General features: G+C 40.7%; 2 protein-coding genes and 1 long non-coding RNA gene across 6 annotated transcripts in view; 1 reads left to right on the top strand and 2 right to left on the bottom strand.

Annotated features, from left to right (window-relative positions):
- Positions 1–2941, bottom strand: part of pdzd8 (PDZ domain containing 8) — a 47590-nt gene extending 44649 nt beyond the window's left edge. The window contains exon 1 of the mRNA XM_023803999.2: positions 1855–2941. Within this exon, the coding sequence (XP_023659767.1) occupies positions 1855–2729 (875 nt within the window). The 5' untranslated portion in view covers positions 2730–2941. The remainder of the gene's footprint in view (positions 1–1854) is intronic.
- Positions 1986–25318, top strand: part of edaradd (EDAR-associated death domain) — a 38807-nt gene continuing 15474 nt past the window's right edge. The window contains exons 1-2 of one of the 4 annotated variants that reach the window (XM_023804033.2): positions 1986–2117; positions 2866–2946. In XM_023804033.2, coding sequence (XP_023659801.1) covers positions 2919–2946 — 28 coding nt within the window. In that variant the 5' untranslated portion in view covers positions 1986–2117; positions 2866–2918. Of the gene's footprint in view, positions 2118–2865; positions 2947–8816; positions 8894–18382; positions 18512–25318 lie in introns of those variants that run through there. The other 3 variants (XM_023804068.2, XM_023804076.2, XM_023804058.2) reach the window with 3 other exon arrangements.
- LOC140588198 (uncharacterized) lies at positions 15859–17103 on the bottom strand. Its single transcript, XR_011989514.1, has 2 exons — positions 17022–17103; positions 15859–16385 (listed from the first exon to the last, which is right to left on the bottom strand). It is a non-coding gene; the product is annotated as an uncharacterized lncRNA (long non-coding RNA).

The following is a 25318-nucleotide window of genomic DNA, read 5'->3' as shown; positions in this document are numbered from 1 at the left end:
CAGCTCATTCTGTTAAATTGTGAGAAAATCGTATCATGAACTCTGAAGCATGAATCATGAGTTGAGTGTTTCATTACATCCCTACTTATTAATGATTTTTGGGGTGAACAAGGTAAACGCTATGACCAAACAGCACAGTCATCAACTGAAACCTGCACCACTTCTGACCCAACTCTGAATCTCATCTCGGGGTACTGAACTTGGTGTAAAGGCTTGTACAAACACATTTCAGAGGAAGTGACCTTACAACATAAGCAGTACATGATGGAGACACTGGAGTGAAACCCGAAAAAGTGCCCACATACTATAAAAGCCTCAATATATACGTAAACTGAACTGATGATTTACACATTCTGATAGATTTGCTCAAATTTCACATGTCCAAATGACCATCCATCTTAGGCTGTTACTGGGTCAGCACCTTTCGAAGGCAGGTTACAAAGCATGGGAGACACCTTAAGTTCTGTAAGTTCTTGTCTACCTAAACAACCCAGAAATTATCTATGTAAGCAAGACACGGTGCATTGAGCATTACATTCAAAGAGCCATGATTTTACAGTTCATGTTCCAAACCATGTCACTGCTGATGCAACCGAGAAGTTTGGTATAATGTGGGAGGACATACATAACTGACATAAAGAAAGAAAATGACACGTCACCAGAAATCATCACACAAAGATTTGTTTGTAACAGAGCTGCTCTTTTTCCTTAAGACTAGACTTGGACTAAAAGCCCTCACTCCAGAAATAGGATGACAGCATACAACAATTTCCCAAGAATGTGCCTGCTAGAGGAGATGATAAACAGGTGTAAGCCATGCTAGAATGTTCCCAACCAGGTCATTTTTCAGTGTCTACTTCAAAAAAAAAAAAAAGGCTAGCCAAATTGTCTTATTAGTCAAAGGCTTACTCGTCATAAGTTACTACTTACTAGTAAAAATAAGTCTTACTTAATAGTAATGCAATTTTTAGTAAGAAAATTAATTTAAGATGTCTATAATGCAATTAATACTAGTAAGAATGATAATTTTTACCAGTAAGAATTCATTATAGAATTCTATAATTCAGTTTTAACTAGTCACATATTCCCATAGACTTCCATTATACATTGCCTCACATATCCTGAATTCAATTTTTACTAGTAAAAAGTCATGCTGTACAGCTCTATAATTCCTTTCTTAATAGTAATTGATTTTTTAATACTAATAAACATTTAATTGTAATGTAGAGATCTTAAATTAGACATGCCCAAAATGTGAATTTCAGATCTATATTATGTAATTGTAGAGATCTGTGATTAAATTATGTATATGTGGACCTGGAATTCTTACTAGTCAAAATGTGATTATAGATATCTACAAGGAGTTCTTACTAGTAAGAACTACATTATAGAGCTCTACTACATGACTTTTCACTAGTGAAAACTGAATGCAGGATATGAGGCCAATGTACCATGGAAGTCGGTGGGAATATATGACTAGCAAAAATCAAATTGCAGAGCTCAATAATGTGAATTTTACCACTAAAAATACAATTCTTACTAGTCTAGTAAAAATGATCACTTACTAGTAATAATTGCATTATAGATATCTTGAATTCATATTCTTACTAGTAAAAATTGTATTACTATTGTATTACAAAAATTGTATTTTTACTACTAAGAATGTTACTTTTACTAGTAAGAATTAAGTTATGACGAGTAAGCCGTATACTAATAGAATTTGGCTTGCCATACGAAGGGCGCACTGTAAGACAATGACGAGTAGTTCTGATCGCAGAAAAATAGAAACGCAGAGCACGTAACTTAAGGAAGAGGGGTTACTCATCAATGCGGTAAGTGAATAAAACGTCCTACCTGATTTTATAATTTGGCAAAGTATGTTTCTTTTTGATGACTCTCTTCAGCTGGTTGACGATTATGGATGTGAGCTGCGGCAGGGGTCGACCCTCGAACTGCGATTTCACCTCGAAGTCTATAAGCGGCTCCTCCAGGAAGGAGAAGGACCAGTGTGTGAACGGCATGCGGGTAAACTGCAGCTTGAGCCGGCCCGCAACCCGGGTCATCTTCACGAAGAGGTATGCGGACTTCCCAAACACCAGATCTACGTCGATGGCCAGGTGAAACCCGCCGTTGTACTCCAGGTCTACTTCAAAATTAAGCTCGTCGGGCATGCCATCCTCGTCAACCTCCACCGGCGTCATAAGTTTCGCCGTTTTGAACACAGGCAGTGAATTTCCCAAAGATATATCCCGGAGACTGAGTCCTTCTAAAAGCCGACCAGCAGTCTTCGTTTGTAGCAGCTCTTCGAACTCAACCTTAATCTTCTTAATCACCCAGTGTCTGACCACGGGAGTGTCCCGGAGCTCTCGGAATAAAAAGAGAAATATTGCATTGAGAAAATTACAAGTCTCCGGCTTTGGGATGTGGGGAGGCTCGCTGTGGGAAGGCGGCGGCTGTTTAGGGCTACTGCTGGGGACAGCCGCTTCCTGCTGCCTAGGGGACACGGCTTCTTGTTGTTTGGATGATCCGGATGTCGCGCTGTCCGGCTGCTGGCCCAATTCGACATGTTGATTATGAAGGTAATCCTTCAATGCAGGATCGGGCGATGCTTTGACATACTGTACTGTCCTGGCGATGGGCTCTGGGCTTCTCCGGTACAAGAGCAAAAGCTGCAATAGCAGAGTGACAAGCGCTCCGCACAAAACTGAAACGAAAATCACGTAAAACATTGCAGAGCTTTTCCGCGGCCGCCGACTTCGCACTACCACATCTTCATGATCCTCAATCCAAGCGTGTTAACAAAAGCGAGTTCCACCTGGCCGCTAACAAAGCTGCCATATCATCTACCTCTTTCCTGGGGCACAGGTCTCGGTCGCTGATTGGCCGGACGTCAGCGTAACGCCGCCCACTCGTGCGTGATGACGATACCTGACTATGCGTGTGGCGGTGAGTATTGTTTTTGTTGTAGATTATAAAGTAAGTAGTAGTTTAAAACGTCTAACATTTAGACGTGTTTAAAACATTTACGTGAGCAGACGTCCCTGAGATAGCCTCACGTTGCAGTTCTGGTAGTAAGTTACACTTTCGACAATCACCCGACAAACTTTGTCAAACTAAAGGTTTTAAACAGTGCGCTGTGAGGTAACGGCAAATTCTTGAACAGTAATAATCTCTCAGACGTCCGTTAAACACATACACACACCGTGTATAAGGTACATTTTAGCTTATCTAGCTGCTTGTCTTCTGGAAAACGTTTCACACAATAGGGAATAAGGGAGACGCCTGTTTACTTTAAAAATGATCAATGGAGATGGCGCCTCTCACATCGTTCAGCTAACAGCTTCCGTGTAATCACCGCTTATCTAGCACTGGGTCAAAGTAACCCTGGAGCTTATCTCAGGAAGCACATGCTCGGGGAAACTGTAAAAGAAATGTTAGTCTCTAACAGGGCAAGTGTGCACTCACTGTGGCTAATTTAGAGACACCAGTTGACCTACACACATTTTGTTACTATGAGAGGTAAACCCGTAGTGTGCTCGGTGTGGTCGCCCAAGCCTTCTGGGCAGGCCAAATAAGTCCATTTTTCACGTTCAACCCACTCCCACTGATGCATAAATGAGATGGGCAACCTTATTAAGACTACCAAAATATGTTATATGGATAAAAGTATTGGGACACCTGGCCATTACACCCATCGTAATATGGAGTTTGTCCCCTCTTTGCAGGTATAACAGTTACCACTCTTATGTGAAGGCTTTCCACAAGATTTTGGAGTGTCTGTGGTCATTTCTCCGCATTCATCCAGAAGAGCAATTGTGGCGTTAGGCACTGATGATGGACGTGAAGGCCTGGCTCGCAATTCCCATTCTAGTTCATTGCAAAGGTGTTCTATGCGGTTGAGGCCGTGGCTCTCTGTGGGCCAATCAAGTTCTTCCTCACCAAACTCACTCACCCATGTTTTTATGGACCTTGCTTCATGCACTGGGCCACAATCATGCCGAAACAGAAAAGAGACTTACCCAAACTTTTCCCACAAAGTTGGAAACATTGAATTGTCCAACATGTCTTGATACGTTGAAGCATTAAGAGATGTCTTCTCTGAAAGTAAGGGGCCTAGCACAACCCCCGAAAATCAACCCCATACCATTATCCCTCCTTCACCAAAAGTCTGGCAGGTAACATTCTCCTGGTATCTTCCAAACCCAGACTCATCCATCAGACTGCCAGAAAAAGAAGCATGATTTTTCAATCCACAGAACATGTTTCCATTGCTCCATCCAGAGTCCAGTACCGATATGCCTTACACTACTCCACCCGACACTTGGCATTGTGCCTCAGCAATATGTGTATCAGCACTCGGCGACTCTGCTGTGTAACTTTACATGATCTGCCACTTCATGACTGAGGTTCTGTTGTTCCTAAACACTGCCACTTTGCAATAATACCCCTTACAGTTGACCGTGGAATATCTAATATGGACGAAATTTCACAAACTGACTTATTACAAAGGTAGCATCCTATGACAGTGCCACGCTTGAATTCAGTGAGGTCTTCAGAATGACCCATTCTTCAACAAATGTTTGCAAACTTGATTGCATATCTAGGTGCTTGATTTTATACACCAGTGGCAATGGGTCTGAATATAACACCTGAATTCAATGATTCAGATGTGTGTCCCAATACTTTTGTCCATATACAGTAGTGTAATCACTCTGTGAAGAAGGCAGATTAAATGGCTTAGGAAAAAAATGTGGGGTAAGCAAAAAAACATTATAAACAAAACTTCAGCCATGCTCAGATCCAGTACAACTGGGGTAAGACACTATGTTGGAAAATGTCTTATTCTTTGTCTTTCTATTTCTCTGTTTTTGTATTCTCTCTTTATGATTTTGCAGTTATCACAGTACACCCATGTAAAGTACCTTGGGGCAACTCTATTGTGAAAGGCATTATATAAAAATAAATTGAATTGAACCATATAATAATAATAATAATAATAATAATAAACCTAATATAATGGATTTCAGACAGTTATTCCCATTAATGTCTCTTCACAATTCAGTCATTTTCCATGTGGAAGTAAATTAGATTAGTTTAGGTAATCCTTTATTAGTCCCGCAAGTGAGAAATTTGCATCGTCACGGCAGAAAGTGGACAGTACAAGAGCAGCAAAATTAAAAAACAATGGAATAAAAACTGTACCAACAGTGCAGTATAAAACGTACACTAAACAATCTGGAAAAATAAATATGGATGAGTGATTAAAAAATATAAACGTATATATACTCAGCAAAAAAAGAAACGTCCCTTTTTCAGGACTGTGTATTTCAACAATAATGTTGTAAAAATCCAAATAACTTTACAGATCTTCATTGTAAAGGGTTTTCGTGTAACAACACCTGCACAGGATCGGTACATCCGAATATCACACCTGCGTGACAGGTACAGGATGGCCACAACAACTGCCCGAGTCACACCAGGAACACACAAGCCCTCAGTCCAGCCTCTCTCAGCCTATTGCGGACAGTCTGAGCACTGATGGAGGGCTTGTGTGTTCCTGGTGTGACTCGGGCAGTTGTTGTGGCCATCCTGTACCTGTCACGCAGGTGTGATATTCGGATGTACCGATCCTGTGCAGGTGTTGTTACACGTGGTCTTCCACAGCGAGGATGATCAGCTGTCCTTCCTGTCTCCCTGTAGTGCTGTCTTAGGCGTCTCACAGTGCGGACATGGCAATTTATTGCCCTAGCCACATCAGCAGTCCTCATGCCTCCCTGCAGCATGCCTAATGCACGTTCACGCAGATGAGCAGGGACCCTGGGCATCTTTCTTTGGGTGTTTTTCACAGTCGGTAGACAAGTCTCTTTAGTGTCCTGCGTTTTTAGAACTGTGACCTTAAATGCCTACTTTCTGTAAGCTGTTAAGGTCTTAACGACCATTCCACAGGTGCATGTTCATTAATTGATTATGGTTAATTGAACATGCATGGAAAACATTGTTTAAACTCTTTACAATGAAGATCTGTAAAGTTATTTGGATTTTTACAACATTATTGTTGAAATACACAGTCCTGAAAAAGGGACGTTTCTTTTTTTGCTGAGTATATATGTATATGTAATCTTAGATAAATGTATGTATGTATAAATAGAGTGTATGTATGTATATTATGTACAGAGTGGACATATAAATATATGTACAACACTGAAGAAATATATATATGGACAGGCACGCAATGGAGTGACATGCATTGACAAGAACTAATATTGCACATGAGAAATATTGCACATAGAAACTACCATGGTGTATTGGATGTGTGTGTTTGTTAGTCAAAGTGCGTGTGGTCAGCTGCAAGGACTTTGTTGTAGAGTCTGACACCGGTTGGAAGGAAAGAACTTCTGAATCTCTCCTTCCCACATCTTGGATGCAGGAGCCTGCCACTAAAGGAGCTGCTCAGTGCTTTCAGAGTCTCCTGCATGGGGTGGTAGATGTTATCCAACAAGGATGACAGCTTAACCACCATTCTCCTCACTCACAACCTCCACTGAATCCAGAGGGCATCCTAGAACAGAGCTGGCTCTCCGGATCAGCCTATTCAGTCTCTTTCTGTCCTCAGCAGAGATTGAAAAACAAATTGAAGGCCTTTTCAGTGCCTCGTGCCCTGTCGGCATTTGTGTATACCATGAACCCGAAGTGCCATCATCCAGCTGGTTTTCTATCCCACCTGATGAGTTATGATCAGCCTGTGATCAGATGTGGTTCATCAGAGGCCAGGTAGGATGGAAAACCTCTCTTACAAGATTTTAATGTTGTGAGATAAAAAAAAAAATGCTGTCTGAGTCACAGTTTGCAGAGAGAATCTCATTGATCATGTTATTGCTGCACAACTTTTAAAATTATATTGAGTTACCATACCGCTTCGGTACAGCAGATGGCAGCATTGTCATTGTCATCTTTACAGATGACAAAAAAAATGATGCTTTAGAACAGGGCTACTGGGGGGCCAGAGTCCTGTGTAGCTTAGTTCTTTCCCTTTTCCACCACAAATGATTCAGCTTAAGAGCTGTGTGGTAATTAGCACAAGGACTTGAATTAGATGTGTTAAATGAGGGGAAACCCAAAAATGTGTAGGGCTCCAGCCCTCCAGGACTGGAGTTTGAGACCCCTGCTTTAGAACTTTATTATTTGTTGGGCTGCCACTAACAAATAATTTTCTATAGATTAATCTATCTACTATTTTATCGTTTGGTTGATTTAATCTGAACATTTTAATTTTCCTCCAGAAAATCAGTCTTAAGTTAATTTTAATATTTAAGTTAATTTTATTTTGACAATCAAACAAACTGTCAGCCATTGCAGGGCTTTAGATAATGTACACTGGCTTTTCGGCACACTGCGGACATTATTTTCAACCACGATTTGATAAGCAAATTGGTAGTATGCCTAAAAATACTGTTGAGATCATATTGTGATGCCCAGAAGTTAATAATCTGTATAAATTTTGTGTATATCCTCATGCTTAATAAATTTGGTTAGTGGAGTAGGTCACATGTGACACAAGATAAGCACTGAAGTCGCAATGAAGGAAAAGACAGATCAGCAGCCACAACATATTTTAAAAGAGGAGATACTGTGGTTAAAGAATGTAAAAAGATATTGGTCGTTGGTGGTACAAATTAAAGTCAGACGCTTTTTTTTTTTCGTAAATTTGGTTTTCATTTTTATTTCAGTTCAGGAATTATTTTCTTTTATTTAGTGTCCGTTTTCATTTCAGTGTTAGTTTACGATATTGGTAAGCAGGTAAGCTGGTCCTAACAAGTCCAACACACACGAACACACACACTGGCACCATCAGTCAGTATAGAATAAACCCAGATTTTAGCCTAAGCCTTTTCATAAACACTTATTCAATGGAGATTCTAATGTAGCAGGCAGACAACTTTAATGAATGTATTTAGCAACTACAAGGACAAGATATTTAAAAAACTCCATTCTAATGCTAATTTAATAAACATGAATAGGCAGCATTTAGGGTGGTTTTGCCTATTCTGGTGGTCCATCATCCAGAATACCTCCTGTGCTTTTTCTTTTGTGCTCGTGCATAGCGCTAGTGACGCTATGGTATGCCATCACACTTTACACAGTGTAAAACCACCTTTTTGTTTTGTGATAATTTGAACTACTCATAATTTTATGAAAATTATTTTTAAAAACGATGCGTCGATCTAAAATATTGTCAACCCATTTTCAGCGTCAACGTCATCGACTACATCGACTAATTGCGGCAGCCCTAATTATTTCCATTTAATCTCAAGTGTTTTCATGCAGTCTAATGAGCAGATGGAAATTAATTAAAAAGACCTTTCTTTTCTGGTACCTTTGTCTTAAACACCTGGCACACTTTCCATATATACCTTTGCTACCTTTTTGCAAAGTAATTCAAAGATGTATTTCAGCTGTACAAATGGAGGGCTGTTATAGTTCCATCATAAGCTGACCATGCATCTGTGGTCTATATATTAGGGGTGTAACGATTCATTCATTTTCTCGATGCATCGATTACAAATCCTGCCGATGCATATGCATCGATCTTGAAACATGGATTTTTGAATCGTGAATCGTTTGTTTCAGTCAATAATCGATTTAATATTTTAAAATCGAATGAATCGCGATTATATAACGAATATACGATGGATAATTTAAAAAAATAAATATAAATCTTAAATTAGTTGCGTCTGCGACGTAAAGTGCGCCCTCACTGCAGTGGCGCAGTGGATTACGTCGCTAATCTTCAATTCGCGCCTGTTTGTTGTCATCTGAATAAACGCATCAGTGCACAATGGAGGGCAACGAAGAAGGAGAAATTTGCAAGGCACCAGCCAACATGAGATCAAAGGTTTGGGATTACTTCGGTTTTCACAAAGTAAATGGAAAGATTGACAAGTCCGTTGCACTTTGCAGACATTGTAAATCTGAGTTAAAATACTTTGGAAATACAACGAACAGATGAATATTTCGCAATTTTTCAGAGAGCACGTCACAATATAAACTATACTAAAATTTACAGAATAGAATCGTTAATAATCGAATCAAATTTCATTGTTAATCGATTCGAATTGAATCGTTCTGATTTGAAAAAATCGTTTTTGAATCGAATCAAAAACCTCTGAATCGTGAATCGAATCGATTCGCTGTCTACCCAAAGATTCACAGCCCTAGTATATATGCATCTGTATATAAGTCTCACTGTTGATATTCAGGTGGGCAATAAGAAAAGCAAGTGAGTGATCGGTATATACAGTCAACTCCAGAATTATTTGCAACCCCAAAGAAAGAGGGGTAAAAACAGTAACAAAAAATAAACAATGCATATAACGATCAAAATTTCCATTACAATGTGTTGAAAGTTGCTTACCACTTACCGAATAAAAATAATTCCTTCAAGAACATTACGTTATATTCACAACTGAGAAATCTTTTAAGAACTTACAGAGCAAAATTATTGGAATTCCTGAAGAATATCTTAAAAGATACCAAAGAAGTCTAAATCCTTGGTGTAGAAAATATGTCTTTATATTGCTTCTTTTGCACAGGAAGTCATGTGCTGTCTACAACCATTTCCTGTTTACTAGGGCAACATATATGATGTCACAGATGCAAAATCTCTCTGTAATTCATCAACATCGGTAAATCCAGTACCAAGTACGATTGGAGTTACAGTTGGAATCGTGTTGTGGTCAGATGAGATAAAGACTGAACTTTTTGGTCATACGCACCATTAACATGTTTGGGGAACAAAGGGGGCTGCATATAAAGAAAAGCTCCTAGTTCCCACTGGCAAACATGGTGGTGGATCATTAGTGCTTTGGGGCTGTTTTACTGCAAGTGGCCCAGGGGCCCTTGTGAAGATCAACGGCATCATGAATTCTACAAAATGCCTGGACCTTTTAGCCAAAAACTTAGCTCTCTCTGCCAGAAGGTTGAAACTAGGCCACAGATGGACCTTTCTACAAGATAGTAATCCCAAGAACACATCTAAATCAACACAGAAATGGTTGTGAGTACACAAAGTTTTGCAATGGCCCTCTCAGTTTTCAGATTTAAATCCCATTGAGAACCTGTGGTATGAGTTGAAGAGGGCAATCCACCAGTGTAAGCCCAAGAATAATAAGAAACTGGAATTATATTATATGGAGAAGTGGACCAAGATCCCACTACAAATGTTCTCCAACCTAGTTAAGTCTCTAAATATTAAGCTTGGGGTTGCCAATAGTTTAAAAATTATTAAAAATAGTATAAATTGTATAAAAATGAAATGTAAGGTTTGCACTCTTGTTTAAGCCCAAAATGTCACTTATTGCATTTGTGGTCTATCTTATTCATTAATGTTTAACTTATCCTCATGTGGAGGACTGCCAGTAATTTTGGAGTTGACTTTATACTATTTGTTTTCAGTTACTTGCTTGCTTGTAAGCACATTCCAGACACACCTCCAGAATTTCACTTCAGTTACAGTCAGGATTGATTTAGAGACTCAACTTAATTATGCAGAATCTTGAAAGGCTTTGGTGCCTTTGCATTTACATACATCGTCAGCTTCAGTGAAATGTATTTGTGCAGCGAAATAGGCCTGTGGATATTTTATGAGATCCCTCATGTGGAAGGCAATCCTATGGCTTGCAGGAACAAAAGTTGACTTTCCCTGCACTTCTACTAAAAGCCACTTGAGATATTTAAGCAGGCAGCTCTCTGTTCTCTGGGCAAAAATAGAGAGGAAGGAACTTGTGGGCCTGTGTTTCCTTGGTAAACTGAACTCACTCTGTGTTCCTTCAAAATACATCAGCAGCCTGCAAATAAGTACCCACTGGCATCAGTGTGAGTTACAGGGCAAAAAAGAGAATACTAGGGAACCTATATTCCACTTTTTTTGAAACTGAGCAGCATAAAGTCAATCTTAATCTGAATTGCATCATAGCGTCTCACGTTCAGGCTCAGAATGCTGTTCCAACATTGACTTTGGGCAGGAAATGTGGTTAGCTTAGTACAAAGAGCAGTTTCTGATGCCATAGCTGAAAACTTGATTTATGGTGTAAGCCAAGACTAATTTCAATCTATGTTTTATAAGTTATTCTTAAAAGACAGACAAATGTGACCATTACTACACTAATCCCATACATTTTCTGCAGAACATGCAAATTCCCCACACCCAGAGAAGGGGGAATGATTTGAAAGTTCCGAGTCCTGGAGGTGGGAGGCAGTGGTACCATTTTATAGCTCAACTGCACCATTTAATCAGACTACTGTCCTTGTCCCAATAAACATGCACAGGAGGGGAATCAATGTATTGACAGAAGTATGGCAAGGCCAATAGGTGGCGATATGGCTCCTTTCAACTTGTTAGTATTGGGCTTTTTCTGGTTGACCTATTATGCCAGAGATGTAAAAAAATAATAAAATTGATAATAAAGCAGTTTTCAATAGCAGACCTTTGATGTCCATGGGCAGAGATGCACAAAGACCACTTTTGCTATGTGTGCTAAATCTTGTTAATATTTTAGTAAGAAGGCGATCTCTGTTCTAATGAGATATTGGTTCAGCAGTTTGACTTTACCCCTCCATGAACTGCCACATCATCATGGTGGAGGGATTTGTGTGCTTCTGTGATCTTAGGAGCTATATTGTTGGGGGGAAATTGCCACTGGTATTGGCAAATTTGGCCATAGGTGAGTGGCCAGACTAAGTGCGATTCAAATGGACCCTTATGATGAAGGACCATGAGACCCTGCCCAGATTGGGAAGACTGGGGCCCCACCTTGGAACCAAGCCTGGGGGTGAGCTTGTGAGCGAGTGCCTGGTGGCCATGGGGACTGGCCAGGCATAGCCCGAAAGAGTTACATGGGTCCACCCTTCTGTGGGCCCACCACCTGCAGGAGGGGCTGTGGGGGTCAGTTGTAATGTAGATCGGAAGGCAGTCGAAGGCATTAAGACCATTGAGTGTAACCTCTCTGGTGGTAAAGGAGCCTGAGCTAATGTGGGAGGTAGAGAGATACCGACTAGATAGTGTTGGGCTCACCTCAATACACAGCTCAGGCTCTGGAACCAAACTCTTGGAGAGGACCTGGACTCTGTTCTGCTCTGAAGTTGCCCATAGTGAGAGGCGCCAGGCAGGTGTGGGTCAACTTATAGCCCCCTGGTTTGACTCCAGTATGTTGGAGTTTACCCCGGTGAACAAGAGGTCCTTTAACTTTGATGGGGAACAGGCTTTGACTGTTGTCTGTGTATAGTCACAAAACACTAGTTCAGAGTATCCAGCCGTCTTGGAGACCTGGGATGGGGTGCTGGAAGGTGATTCCTCATTGAGCCTGAATGGGCCATGTTCTAAGACTCCATTGTTGGTGCCTGTCACGGTGGCAATCCCTGAACCTGGTCGTGGACATCAGTGGTAAAGGGAGCTGTCAGGCTGAAGAAGAGGCATTCCAAGCTTGGTTAGCTTGTTGGACTCCTTAAACAGCTGACAGGTACTGGCAGGCTATACAGAATGAGACTTTAGCAGTTACTGAAGCAAAAACTTGAGTATGGGAGGAGTTTGGTTAGAGCATGGAGAAGGACTTTTGGTCAGCCTCAGAAAGATTCTGGCAAGACGTTAGGCAATTCAGGAGGAGGAAGCAAGGCTTTACCCATGCTCTTTACAGTAGGGATGAAGAATTGTTGACCTCAAATGGAGATATAGTCAGGCCAGGGAAGGAGTATTTTGAGGACCTCCTGAATCCTACTGATATGCCTTCCTTGGAGGAAGTGGAGCTGGAAGACTCAGAGGAAGACTTACCCATCATGGGGAATGAGGTCACTGTAGTATTAAAAAAAAAACTCTTCGGTGGTAAGGGTCCAGGGTTGGATGAGATTTGCCCTGAGTTCTTGAAAGCTCTTAATGTTGCTGGGCTGTCTGGGCTGACACACCTCTTCAACATTGCTTGGAGGTTGGGGACAATGCCTTTGAGGACCCAATCTTTACGAAAGGGGACTGGATGATGTGTTCAAACATCAGCCTTCCCATGAATCACTGGGGTACTGGAGAGGAGGGTCCACCTTGGAATCAGGAGGAACAATGTAGATTCTGTCCTGGTCTTGGAACGCTGGAACAGCTCCTGGGGGGTTCAGGGAGTTTGTCTAACTAGTCCACATGTGTTTTGTGGACTTGGAAAAGGCATATGATTGTGTCCCTTGGGGGGTCCTGTGGGGAGTGCTTTAGGAGTATGGGGTATGGGGTCCGCTTTTGCAGGCCATCAGGTCCCTGTGTAAACAGAGCAAGAGTTTGGTTCGTATAATGAGTAGCAAGTCAGACTTATTCTCGGTGGGTGTTCGGACTCTGCTAGGGCTGCCCTTTGCTACCAATTCTGCTCATAACATTATACCGATTCTGCTCATAATTAAACCCCATATTCCCCAATACCCTAACGTCTGCGCCTGCTCGGCAGGACAATATTATAATTAAATGTATTAATGGTTTATTATTAATATTAAAATAATAAGAAATCTTTATTTTTAAATGAATTTTTTGTTATATAATAATTACTGTTACTGTATATCATTGTCTAAATGTATTTTTATTGTCTAAATATATGTATTCAACTAGTGTAAACATGCACAATGCTATCACAGCGAATGCGAGGCTGAGACTGAAGCGTTACTCTTTGTTTCCGCTGAGAGACTCATTTCCCTGCGCATACAAGTTATCTTAGGTCGGGGTTCACGGTTTGAATTCTGAGATTCAGATCGAGCTCTAGATAAATTTTTTTCTAACTGGTTGTTTCGACTTTTAAGAAATTCCAGTTCTAATGAGTTTGAGAACTGAGGTACCACTGTACTTGACTATAAATGTTATGCAAAATAGGATTGACCATCAACAGTTATATTTGTACATTTAACCTGTCAATTTATGTCTTAGTCTATTATCAGTAATACATATCGCGAACGTATCGTTCTTTTTAACTCGTTTTTTTTAGTGAACGGGTTGAACCGATTCGTAAGTCTGAACGAATCGATTTTTAAAATTATTTTAAAACTGATCTTTGGCTATTCAACATCCAAAAGCATCCCCCGCGATTTTGGATTTATTTTTCATGTTCCATCTGCGCTTGTCTATCACTTTTAGGTTTATTCTTATGTTCGTCACTTACATTTGTCACTTTTGCATTCGTAGACTTCCGTCTGGTGCCGAGAACACCCGAACGGCCGAGTACCTGGGGTGCGTTTCCCAAACAACGACAGAAGTTAACATTAACGATGCATTGTACTCAGCGTTGCCAACTTAGCGACTTTGTCGCTATATTTAGCGAGTTTTTAGACCTCTCTGGCGACTCGTTTTCAAAAAAGCAACTAGCGACTTTTTCTAGTGTTATTGGAGACTTTTGGAGACTCTGACGTGGAAGCACGTATCGTTCTTACTCTCCTCACCGAGCAGCGGGTGCTGCCGTGGGCTCCCCTCCCGTCCCAAAGCATTCACAGGCGGAGAGTCCACACGCAGCAGCCCCGCCCAGCTGCAGTCAGAGCAGGAGATGTTCACCTTTCCGCGTCCAGACTGCAAATCAATTGCGCATGCGCGAATCCACCACTGGCTGATCCTGTCCTGGCTTATTGCCAAAAACTCCGCCAAGTATGACAGTTTTTAAGAGTAAGTAATTCCGCCAGAGTGTCTCTTTTGGGGTCACTTTTGCCGGTCCCAAGCCCAGATATAGGAAGAGGGTTGGAATTATGATATAAAAAAACAAGAATCGACAGAAGACAGTTCATTTGTAGTTCTAAACGTATTTAGGGTGTTTTTTAACCACCTTTTGTCTCTCCCACGACATTATTCCTCTCTCCTACAGCGTCCATTTTAATTACATGCACATTATGCAAATTAGGCGATGGCGTCATTTAGCGACTTTTGGGACAACCAATAGCGACATTCCTTGCTGAGAAGTTGGCAACAGTGATTGTACTATGGTAGTTGAAACTAACCAACATCCGAAGTATGTCTGTTTCCCAAAACCGTCATACCACAGTAGCTCAAACCACGTTAGTTAGTTGGGACTTCCGTAGTTCGAACTACCATGGTTCCAGCGCTGACTGGTCAGACTCATGGCGAGTCGTGCGCAACAACTAACAAACTACTTTCACAGCCTCGTGAACTCGTGAACTGTGTAATATCATATAAATGTATAATAATCACACACACACACATACACACATATATATATATCATCAATTTATTGTGTCAGTCACATAACACCAATAATATGAAAAATAGCAATCGTGCCAAAATAATGCGACACTTCTTGGAGTGGTAAACAGAAGAACTTTTAGCTATGACACTGCATTTTGTGAAAGACGCTCCATCTGTAATTACGTTGATTGCAGTTCATTGTGTTTCAGTCACACTACGACCACTTACAAATTCCTGGTCCGACATTGTCGCTTACAGAATGTTAGTGGCTGACTGGAATAGACAGGTGCATGTACCCAGCAAACAATATGACGTTGAAATGACGTCTTTTAGACGTCTTGGCCTACCGTAGAAAAGACGTCTTCAGAGGGTGCAGAATGAAAGTTTTTATGACGTCTTTTTTAGACGTTCTCTGGATGTTCAGTTATGACAACTATAAGACGTCTGTATAAGGTGAAAAAACAGTCTGGAAATGGTCGGTGTAGACGTCGTTTTAACGTCACACATACAGTAGACTTACTTTAGACATAATTTATGTATTTACAGCTTTATTCATTACAAAATAATCCCCACTATATATTCTAATACCATATTATGTTTCACCCCAATAACCTAGCATCATTAAGCAAATTCAGTACAAAAAGTCTCACACAGCATTCTTAATACATTTTTATTGGGAGTATCAGATCAGATGATAACACACATAAATACATTTAAACCAAAAACTAAGTGAATTTAAACATCAATAATTCACTCAATACACAATACACATAGTTACTGTGATGTTGCGCTGCTTTATTTGGTTTAATCGTCCAGTCTGAGAAGGCATTCAAGTAAGAATTGCATTGTACTGAGTACATGACAATAGTAACTTTGAATCCTTGAAATACATGTATTTGATAATTTTCCTGGCAGCTATCTTTTTACACAGAGCCACAATACACAATAATTTTATTCACTGCTAACAGTTTGTATCAGGAGTTGGTTATTGTAAAAGAAGTAATGTGCATGCATGTGATTTTTGTATAGATTTATCTACACCCTTCTGGTAGTGCTGCCATTGCAGTCAGGTGTCACAGACTACGAGGAGTATAAGTAGTCCGACTTGGCTGCAGTCAGTTTATACTCCACCCTTGCAGCCGCCGGCAGATCGCGTTCCACGTCGCGTCAGCTGCAGACAGACCTAAGCCCAAGTAGAACGCACCCATTGATTCTTTTTTGGCTGTTTTGCTAGCGTTCAGTAAACCTCTGCTCGATAGGCCATGAAGTTGTCTGTCTCAGCGCATTCTATAAAACGGAGCCAACTTGGTTGATCGAGTTTTATAGTCTGTGTGTATCATCGTGATCATCCTCATTTTTTTATCGATAAAAAAAATCGAGATCGTTTTATCGCCTAGCACTACTTCTTATTGTGAAATATGTATATATATTTTTTCAAAATCAGTATTTATTTAATAATGCCGTTTTTCATCATTTCATGATGCCTTATTTCATCATTTCATGACGCTGAATGATGAAATACTTTACTTTTCCCGCTTTACTGCAAAATGGAAGTCGTTCTGCTAAAAATATATGAAATCATATTTCACAATAAGTAAATTTATATAACAGAATGCAATATATTTCACAATAATGAGCTGTATTTCACAATATATATCATTCTCATATATTTCATAATACTTTTGAACACTTTGGAGTTCCATATGTACAGATGTGTCTTACCTTCAGATTAATTATGTGGACATATTGGTTTGCAAAAAAGTCAGCAATGCGATTATTAAACAATGTACACAACTAAACAATGCTAAATACTACTTACCTTAAACTTTAAACTTGTCCACAACGACGTGCAGTTTCTCACAACCGTTTTACTGCAAAAGAGCGCATGCGCGACAGTGTCGGCTTTTTTTATTTATTTATTTATTTTTTTTATAGCGCTACGGCAACAGAACTTGGCCAAACCACACACCGGACGTGCATCGGCAAATTGTGATTATGGGATTTGCTTACGTGTAGCAGTTTATTTTTGGACATTTTAAAACATTAAAATTACAACAGCATGAGCTACAATAGGCACCAGAATTGATGCTGACAATGTTTACATGGAATTGACAATCTGTCTACAAATGTCCAAAAGTCGCCTACCTAGACGTTCAGCTTGAACTACATATCTACGTCCAAGAGGGGTCAGAGTTAGACGTGCAGATACTGCACCTGATTTGCACGTTGTGTAGACATCCAGATATGGTTCTGGACCGACCGAATCCATCTAGACATGATCTGCACGTCTGATGGACGTCTCATGTTTGGTGGGTAATATCCAAACATTACAGACGTCATTTCCCGAGTACAAAGGCATGGATTCGTATCTGACCGCTGTAGTGTCATTCTTCTCTTACATTATGGCAATGACAGCTGTCAGTGAATAAGGAGTACTGTTGTCCCTCTTAAGTTGTGTGTAATGAAGAAACCACACAACACCCAATGGTCTGCATAGGGCTACAAATACACACATGGACACATACAAGGGATAATGATTTATTATTGGGTTTTATTATTTTATTTTTAGTAATGTTTTTTGTCATTTCTCTTTTTCCTCTATATATGGCGAAGTGTACTATATGGCACAATGACCACAGGGTACACAAACTAACTGCATATGCCACTACAGGTGTGGGCAATCTTGTCAGGAAAGGGTCGGTGTGTTTGCAGGTTTTTTTTTGGGATAACCGTTCGATCAGTTGCTCAAACCTAGTTGTGCAAACTCGATCGGTCCTCTACGTTCTACTCTAAGCACGGAGTTGCAGCGAAAAGCTGCATGCCTAACGGCCCTTTCTGGATAAAATTAGCCACCCCTGTGCTAATCAATACTTTGCAGTCTGAGATTTGTCCCTCACTAAGGACAGTTACCGTACTTATGACCAGAGACCCTGTCACACCGGGTAGATAAGGGAGACAAGGATCCAAAAGTACGGGCAAAGCAGAGCTTTAATAAGCCAAAGGGTGAGGTATCACAGGCAATCGTCAGCCCCGCGAAGCAAGGAATGGAGAGAACCACCGCCCAGGTAACCAGAGAGGTGGTTAGAGGCAGAGGGGCTTCTCTAGGGGCGGCGATCAGGCAAACAGGTCCAGAGGCGGCGAGCGGTAGTCGTGGTCGTAAACCGTGAGCGAGGGTCGAAAGCCGATGAGTCAGTCCAACAGGCACACACAGGACTTGGGAACAGGCTGGCTGGATGACAGAGGAAGCCGGGCTCAGCAGGACAGGCGGGTCAAGGACGGGAGCTGGACTAAGGAGGTAAGGAACAAGAGGTAAGGATCTCACAATAGGTAGACAAGCAAGGGACGGGAGCAAAGGGAGACAGAATAACGCTCAGTAAGGCTTTTCATTAGCGCAATACTTCGTGGTTTGTTTGCGATTGATTCTGTCCTTATATTGAGGAGGTAATCAGTCCCTGATGCCCTGCACCTGTCCGAGCCGCCCCCGTGGGCGTGACAGACCCACACAACAATTACGTTTCAAACTACATTTTCAGACAACTTCACATTAAATGTGATCGTAGAGCTAAATTATTCCTTATTAGATACTAAAGATCTACATTTCTTACTTACACGGTGACTATACCCGTATTAGACGGCATTTCCCACCATTGCTGACGTATTTACCCGGAACTACGCTTCTAACTAGAGCTTGTGAGCTGGTGTTCGAACTACGCAACTTAACGACAGTGTTTGCGAACGTTCGTTAGAACTATGTTTTTAGGAAACACCTGCGTTGTTTAACGATGCATCGTACTGCATAAGTCCGCAGTATCGTTACCTCTGTAGTTCAAACTATGGTTTCGGGAAACACCTGCGTCGTACTTACGTAGTTCGAACCACTCAAGTTAGCAACAATGGTTTTGGGAAACGCACCCCTGTGGCCTGTACTACGAAGCGGGGTTACTGGCTTATCGGGGTAACTTGTTGGATTTAAGGTAGTCGGCAAAATTTAAGTGAGCGAATATGAAGTCCATTTAAACTGTGGTACCTTAAATCTGACAAGTTACCCCGATAAGCCAGTAACCCCGCTTCGTAGTACAGGCCACTGGTCTCTAACTCGCTGACTCCAAAAAACCCGAGAGCCTGTTCGATGAACGAATCAAACTTATGGGTTTTCGGACACATGCGTTTATACAACTGTTTGTACACGTTTATTTGTGCTTATTGTATGTGACTGCTTACAGTATTATTACTGTACTTTGTCTTTTCATGTCATTTCAAGGGTCCAATTACTCGCACATGTCTTTTCCTGTATTAAAAGGAAAGTGCAAATGTGAGATATTTCTCCAGCGAAATTGTTGCAAAGACTTAGACTGAATGCAATCAACAATGTAAAAACAGACCATACATAAACAATTCATATGTCCTGTAATAACTATTTTATTCGTGCTAATGTTATCAATATTATTATTATTATTATTATTATTATTATTATTATACCTGTGTAATAATACCCGTGGTTCAGTCACTTATACGTATATACACTCACCTAAAGGATTATTAGGAACACCTGTTCAATTTCTCATTAATGCAAATATCTAATCAACCAATCACATGGCAGTTTCTTCAATGCATTTAGGGGTGTGGTCCTGGTCAAGACAATCTCCTGAACTCCAAACTGAATGTCAGAATGGGAAAGAAAGGTGATTTAAGCAATTTTGAGCGTGTCATGGTTGTTGGTGCCAGACGGGCCGGTCTGAGTATTTCACAATCTGCTCAGTTACTGGGATTTTCACGCACAACCATTTCTAGGGTTTACAAAGAATGGTGTGCAAAGGGAAAAACATCCAGTATGCGGCAGTCCTGTGGGGGCGAAAATGCCTTGTTGATGCTAGAGGTCAGAGGAGAATGGGCCGACTGATTCAAGCTGATAGAAGAGCAACTTTGACTGAAATAACCACTCGTTACGACCGAGGTATGCAGCAAAGCATTTGTGAAGCCACAACATGCACAACCTTGAGGCGGATGGGCTACAACAGCCGAAGACCCCACTGGGTACCACTCATCTCCACTACAAATAGGAAAAAGAGGCTACAATTTGCACGAGCTCACCAAAATTGGACAGTTGAAGACTGGAAAAATGTTGCCTGGTCTGATGAGTCTCGATTTCTGTTGAGACATTCAAATGGTAGAGTCAGAATTTGGCATAAAAAGAATGAGAACATGGATCCATCATGCCTTGTTACCACTGTGCAGGCTGGTGGTGGTGGTGTAATGGTGTGGGGGATGTTTTCTTGGCACACTTTAGGCCCCTTAGTGCCAATTGGGCATCGTTTAAATGCCACGGCCTACCTGAGCATTGTTTCTGACCATGTCCATCCCTTTATGACCACCATGTACCCATCCTCTGATGGCTACTTCCAGCAGGATAATGCACCATGTCACAAAGCTCGAATCATTTCAAATTGGTTTCTTGAACATGACAATGAGTTCACTGTACTAAAATGGCCCCCACAGTCACCAGATCTCAACCCAATAGAGCATCTTTGGGATGTGGTGGAACGGGAGCTTCGTGCCCTGGATGTGCATCCCACAAATCTCCATCAAGTGCAAGATGCTATCCTATCAATATGGGCCAAAATTTCTAAAGAATGCTTTCAGCACCTTGTTGAATCAATGCCACGTAGAATTAAGGCAGTTCTGAAGGCGAAAGGGGGTCAAACACCGTATTGGTATGGTGTTCCTAATAATCCAACCCTAGAAATGGTTGTGCGTGAAAATCCCAGTAACTGAGCAGATAATTGCATTAATGAGAAATTGAACAGGTGTTCCTAATAATCCTTTAGGTGAGTGTATATACACATGTTTATTCAGCATCGACACCCTTTCTGCTTTTTATATAGTTTTTGTTAATTGTGAATAGTCAAGCTGAACATTTTTGTTGAACATCAGCGCTATCTTTCAGTCAAATAACGTAACCTTGAGACAGATTTATTATCCGATCCCATGATTCGTTGAGTCATATGACGAAAAAAAAAGTGAATTATAGAATCGGTTTTATAATCGATTCATTACAACGGACAGTTCGAAAGAATCGAATCAATTAATTGTGCCGAACTTCCCATCACTACAGTGAAATCGCTCCAATCTAAAACATGAACAAATAATCTGCATGCCTAACAACTGTCACCTTAAACCAAAGCATTGTATCATAAGGAAATATGAGCAACAACAACATTGTCACCCAGAACAGAAAATATTTATTTTTAAACAACATATGGGCAACAACGGACAGCTAGGTTTGGCAATGGCATTCCACACAAAAATAGTCTCTCTCTCTAAAAAAAAAAAATCAAATTTCACTAACAGCGTTACGTGAATTTAAAAAATCCTATTAGACCTAGGCCTACTTTGAATAACAAAACTAATTTATTTGATTACCAGTATTTACTTTATAGGCTTTTATACTTTTTTTACTTTATAGACTTGATATGCTACAACCATATAAAACTTGCTCATGTTTTGCACTGGCCTCCACGTGTTGGCGTAGAGAGGTGTCTTTAGATTCCCAAAGTGAATTTTTACTCACTGAAACAGTTTCACCACATTGTTATTCTTGCTCTACATTATTGTCATTTATATGTTTGATAAGAATAGTACATTTGTATGACCTATCAGTTTCCTTTGTGAAGTACAGTGGTACCTCGGTTCTCGAACTCACTAGAATTCGAATTTCTTGAAAGTCGAACAAACCATGCAGTTTGACCTAGAACTCGATCTGACCTAATATAAATTGTACGCGCCAGGAAATGAGTCACACCGCACGTCTCTGAGCAGAAACAAAAGGTAATGCTTCAGTGTCAGCCTCGCATTTGCTGTAGTAGCAGCGCTTGTTGGTGATAATGCTATTTTATTGAAAATACTGTATCAGGTAATACACTGTACTTTATATAATTTTGTTAGCCATTGCTCACCAAAAAGTTACGTAATAGTTGTACAAATGTTACAACCTAAAAGTCTGCTATTCACGAACAAATGAACGAATACAGAGTAATAATAAAAATAAACAATGGACCGGATTCAAAGTTTTTATTGTCATGTACAGAGTACAATGCAATTCTTACTTGAATGCCTTCTTCACAGACTGGACGATTAACCAAATAAAGCAGCGCAACATTACAGTAACTAACAATAAATAAACCACTAACTTATGTCTACTATTAGAGCATTTATGTCATTTATTTAAACTTTATTTTACCAGGTAAATTAACTGAAAACCAGTTCTCACTGCTTTACTGTATGTGATATTCGGGAGAAATAGCAGATTACGCATCGGAACTGCCAGGGATACAAACATCATGCGTGTAACTAAACTCTTCAGCCAATAAAGGCAAAGGTGTGTCGTCACGGAGGCGGTTCCAGTTTGTGCAGCCGGGTGAGAGGTCGCAATGCATCTAACCATAATGCATTGTGTCAAGATCAGAATGCGTTGCTTTAAGCCAGTGCTGTAAGCAAGTCGAACGCATCCAATGACTGGGGAAACAAACTGAAACGCGGACTTAATAGAGGACTAATGACAACAACCAGAAACAGCTGATCACATGGGGATCCCACACGAGGTTAACGAGGGGGCGTGGCACGGAAGGAGCGGACAATCGGGGCAGGACATGGGGTAATGTTGGGATAAGATCTTTATCGTTTTGGAAGCCATTAAGAAAAAAATGCTCTTCTTGTTTTATCCTGTTCATTTTGTGTTTACATGCTAAAAAAAAACATATTTAGGTGTAATTTTGGTGGGCCGGGAACCAATTAATTGGTTTTCCATTATTTCTTATGGGGAAAATTCGATCAGAACTCTAACTTTTTAGGATTCGATCCGGAGTCCGGAACGGATTAAGTTTGAGAACCGAGGTACCACTGTACTTTGCGAATTCCATCTCGGCCAAATTGTTTACACTTTTACCAACTCCTCAGCAAAGAAAGTAGCTATTGGCTGTCCCAAAAGGCGCTAGAAGTAAGTAAACGCCATCGCCTCATTTGCATAATTGTGTGATTGTAATGGACGCTGTAGGAGACAGGAATAATGTCGTGGGAGAGACAAAAATTGATTAAAACACCCTAAATACGTTTAGAACTACAAATGAACTTTCTTCTGTCGATTTTTGTTTTATTTTATATCACAATTCCAACCCTTCTCCTTTATCCTGACTTGGTACCGGCAAAAGTGACCCCAAAGAGACACTCTAGCGGAGTTACTTTTATTACGTTTGCTTAAGTGTACAAGTCACAGTAAACAAGTGAACAGTTAACATTTTTAACCACAATTTTTTTGTATAAAATCTACATTAACAATCTAAACGGACCAAAAAATGACAATAGAAAAAAATCTCTCAATGGCAATGTGAGAAAATGATGCGAAAGTTACTGAACTGGATGGGTTGGTGACATTTTATGAATGCGAAATATGTGTTGCATACACCGATTCCCAATAAAAGTACACTATTATAGAACTACAAAGATGTAATTCAATGCTGTAAACTGGCTCTGGAGCTTCCCGCTACGTTGCGATGTTCTGAAGTGTCATGGAGTGGGCGTTCTCAGATGGTTAAAGGCGTGTTCATTCCAAATTCCAGCTGACCAATAGACGTGTAAGCTGCTAAGGCCCGCCCACCCGTTAAAACGGTGCCAAAAAAGTCGGAAGCAAAAAAGCATTCCAGAAGCAAAAAAAAAATCAAAAGCAAAGAAAAACATTCCAGAAGCAAAACAAATTAGAGAAGAAGGAAAAAATGATTTTATTGGACTTTTTTGATATTTGGAAAACATAGTTTCATTCTGATACTTAATGATTTGCTTGCTGTTTTCAAAATTCTGATTAATACTTTTGGCACAAAATTAACTCCATAAAAACTCGCAAAGTCGCTAAGTTGGCAACACTGTTTGTGTAACAGTCTTGATAATTATACAGATCAGTGGGGGCTGGCCCATATGGGGCGCTTGGGCGCCGCCCTCCCAGATGTGGGTGGGGGGGGGGGAATATTATATATATATATATATATATATATATATATATATATATATATATATATATATATATATGCACACACATACACACTCACCTAAAGGATTATTAGGAACACCATACTAATACGGTGTTTGACCCCCTTTCGCCTTCAGAACTGCCTTAATTCTACGTGGCATTGATTCAACAAGGTGCTGAAAGCATTCTTTAGAAATGTTGGCCCATATTGATAGGATAGCATCTTGCACTTGATGGAGATTTGTGGGATGCACATCCAGGGCACGAAGCTCCCGTTCCACCACATCCCAAAGATGCTCTATTGGGTTGCGATCTGGTGACTGTGGGGGCCATTTTAGTACAGTGAACTCATTGTCATGTTCAAGAAACCAATTTGAAATGATTCGAGCTTTGTGACATGGTGCATTATCCTGCTGGAAGTAGCCATCAGAGGATGGGTACATGGTGGTCATAAAGGGATGGACATGGTCAGAAACAATGCTCAGGTAGGCCGTGGCATATAAACAATGCCCAATTGGCACTAAGGGGCCTAAAGTGTGCCAAGAAAACATCCCCCACACCATTACACCACCACCACCAGCCTGCACAGTGGTAACAAGGCATGATGGATCCATGTTCTCATTCTTTTTATGCCAAATTCTGACTCTACCATTTGAATGTCTCAACAGAAATCGAGACTCATCAGACCAGGCAACATTTTTCCAGTCTTCAACTGTCCAATTTTGGTGAGCTCGTGCAAATTGTAGCCTCTTTTTCCTATTTGTAGTGGAGATGAGTGGTACCCGGTGGGGTCTTCGGCTGTTGTAGCCCATCCGCCTCAAGGTTGTGCATGTTGTGGCTTCACAAATGCTTTGCTGCATACCTCGGTCGTAACGAGTGGTTATTTCAGTCAAAGTTGCTCTTCTATCAGCTTGAATCAGTCGGCCCATTCTCCTCTGACCTCTAGCATCAACAAGGCATTTTCGCCCACAGGACTGCCGCATACTGGATGTTTTTCCCTTTGCACACCATTTTTTGTAAACCCTAGAAATGGTTGTGCGTGAAAATCCCAGTAACTGAGCAGATTGTGAAATACTCAGACCGGCCCGTCTGGCACCAAC

Source organism: Paramormyrops kingsleyae, chromosome 3 (genome assembly GCF_048594095.1).
Source record: "Paramormyrops kingsleyae isolate MSU_618 chromosome 3, PKINGS_0.4, whole genome shotgun sequence".
NCBI lineage: Eukaryota > Metazoa > Chordata > Actinopteri > Osteoglossiformes > Mormyridae > Paramormyrops > Paramormyrops kingsleyae.
This window is presented reverse-complemented; position numbering and strand designations above follow the sequence as displayed.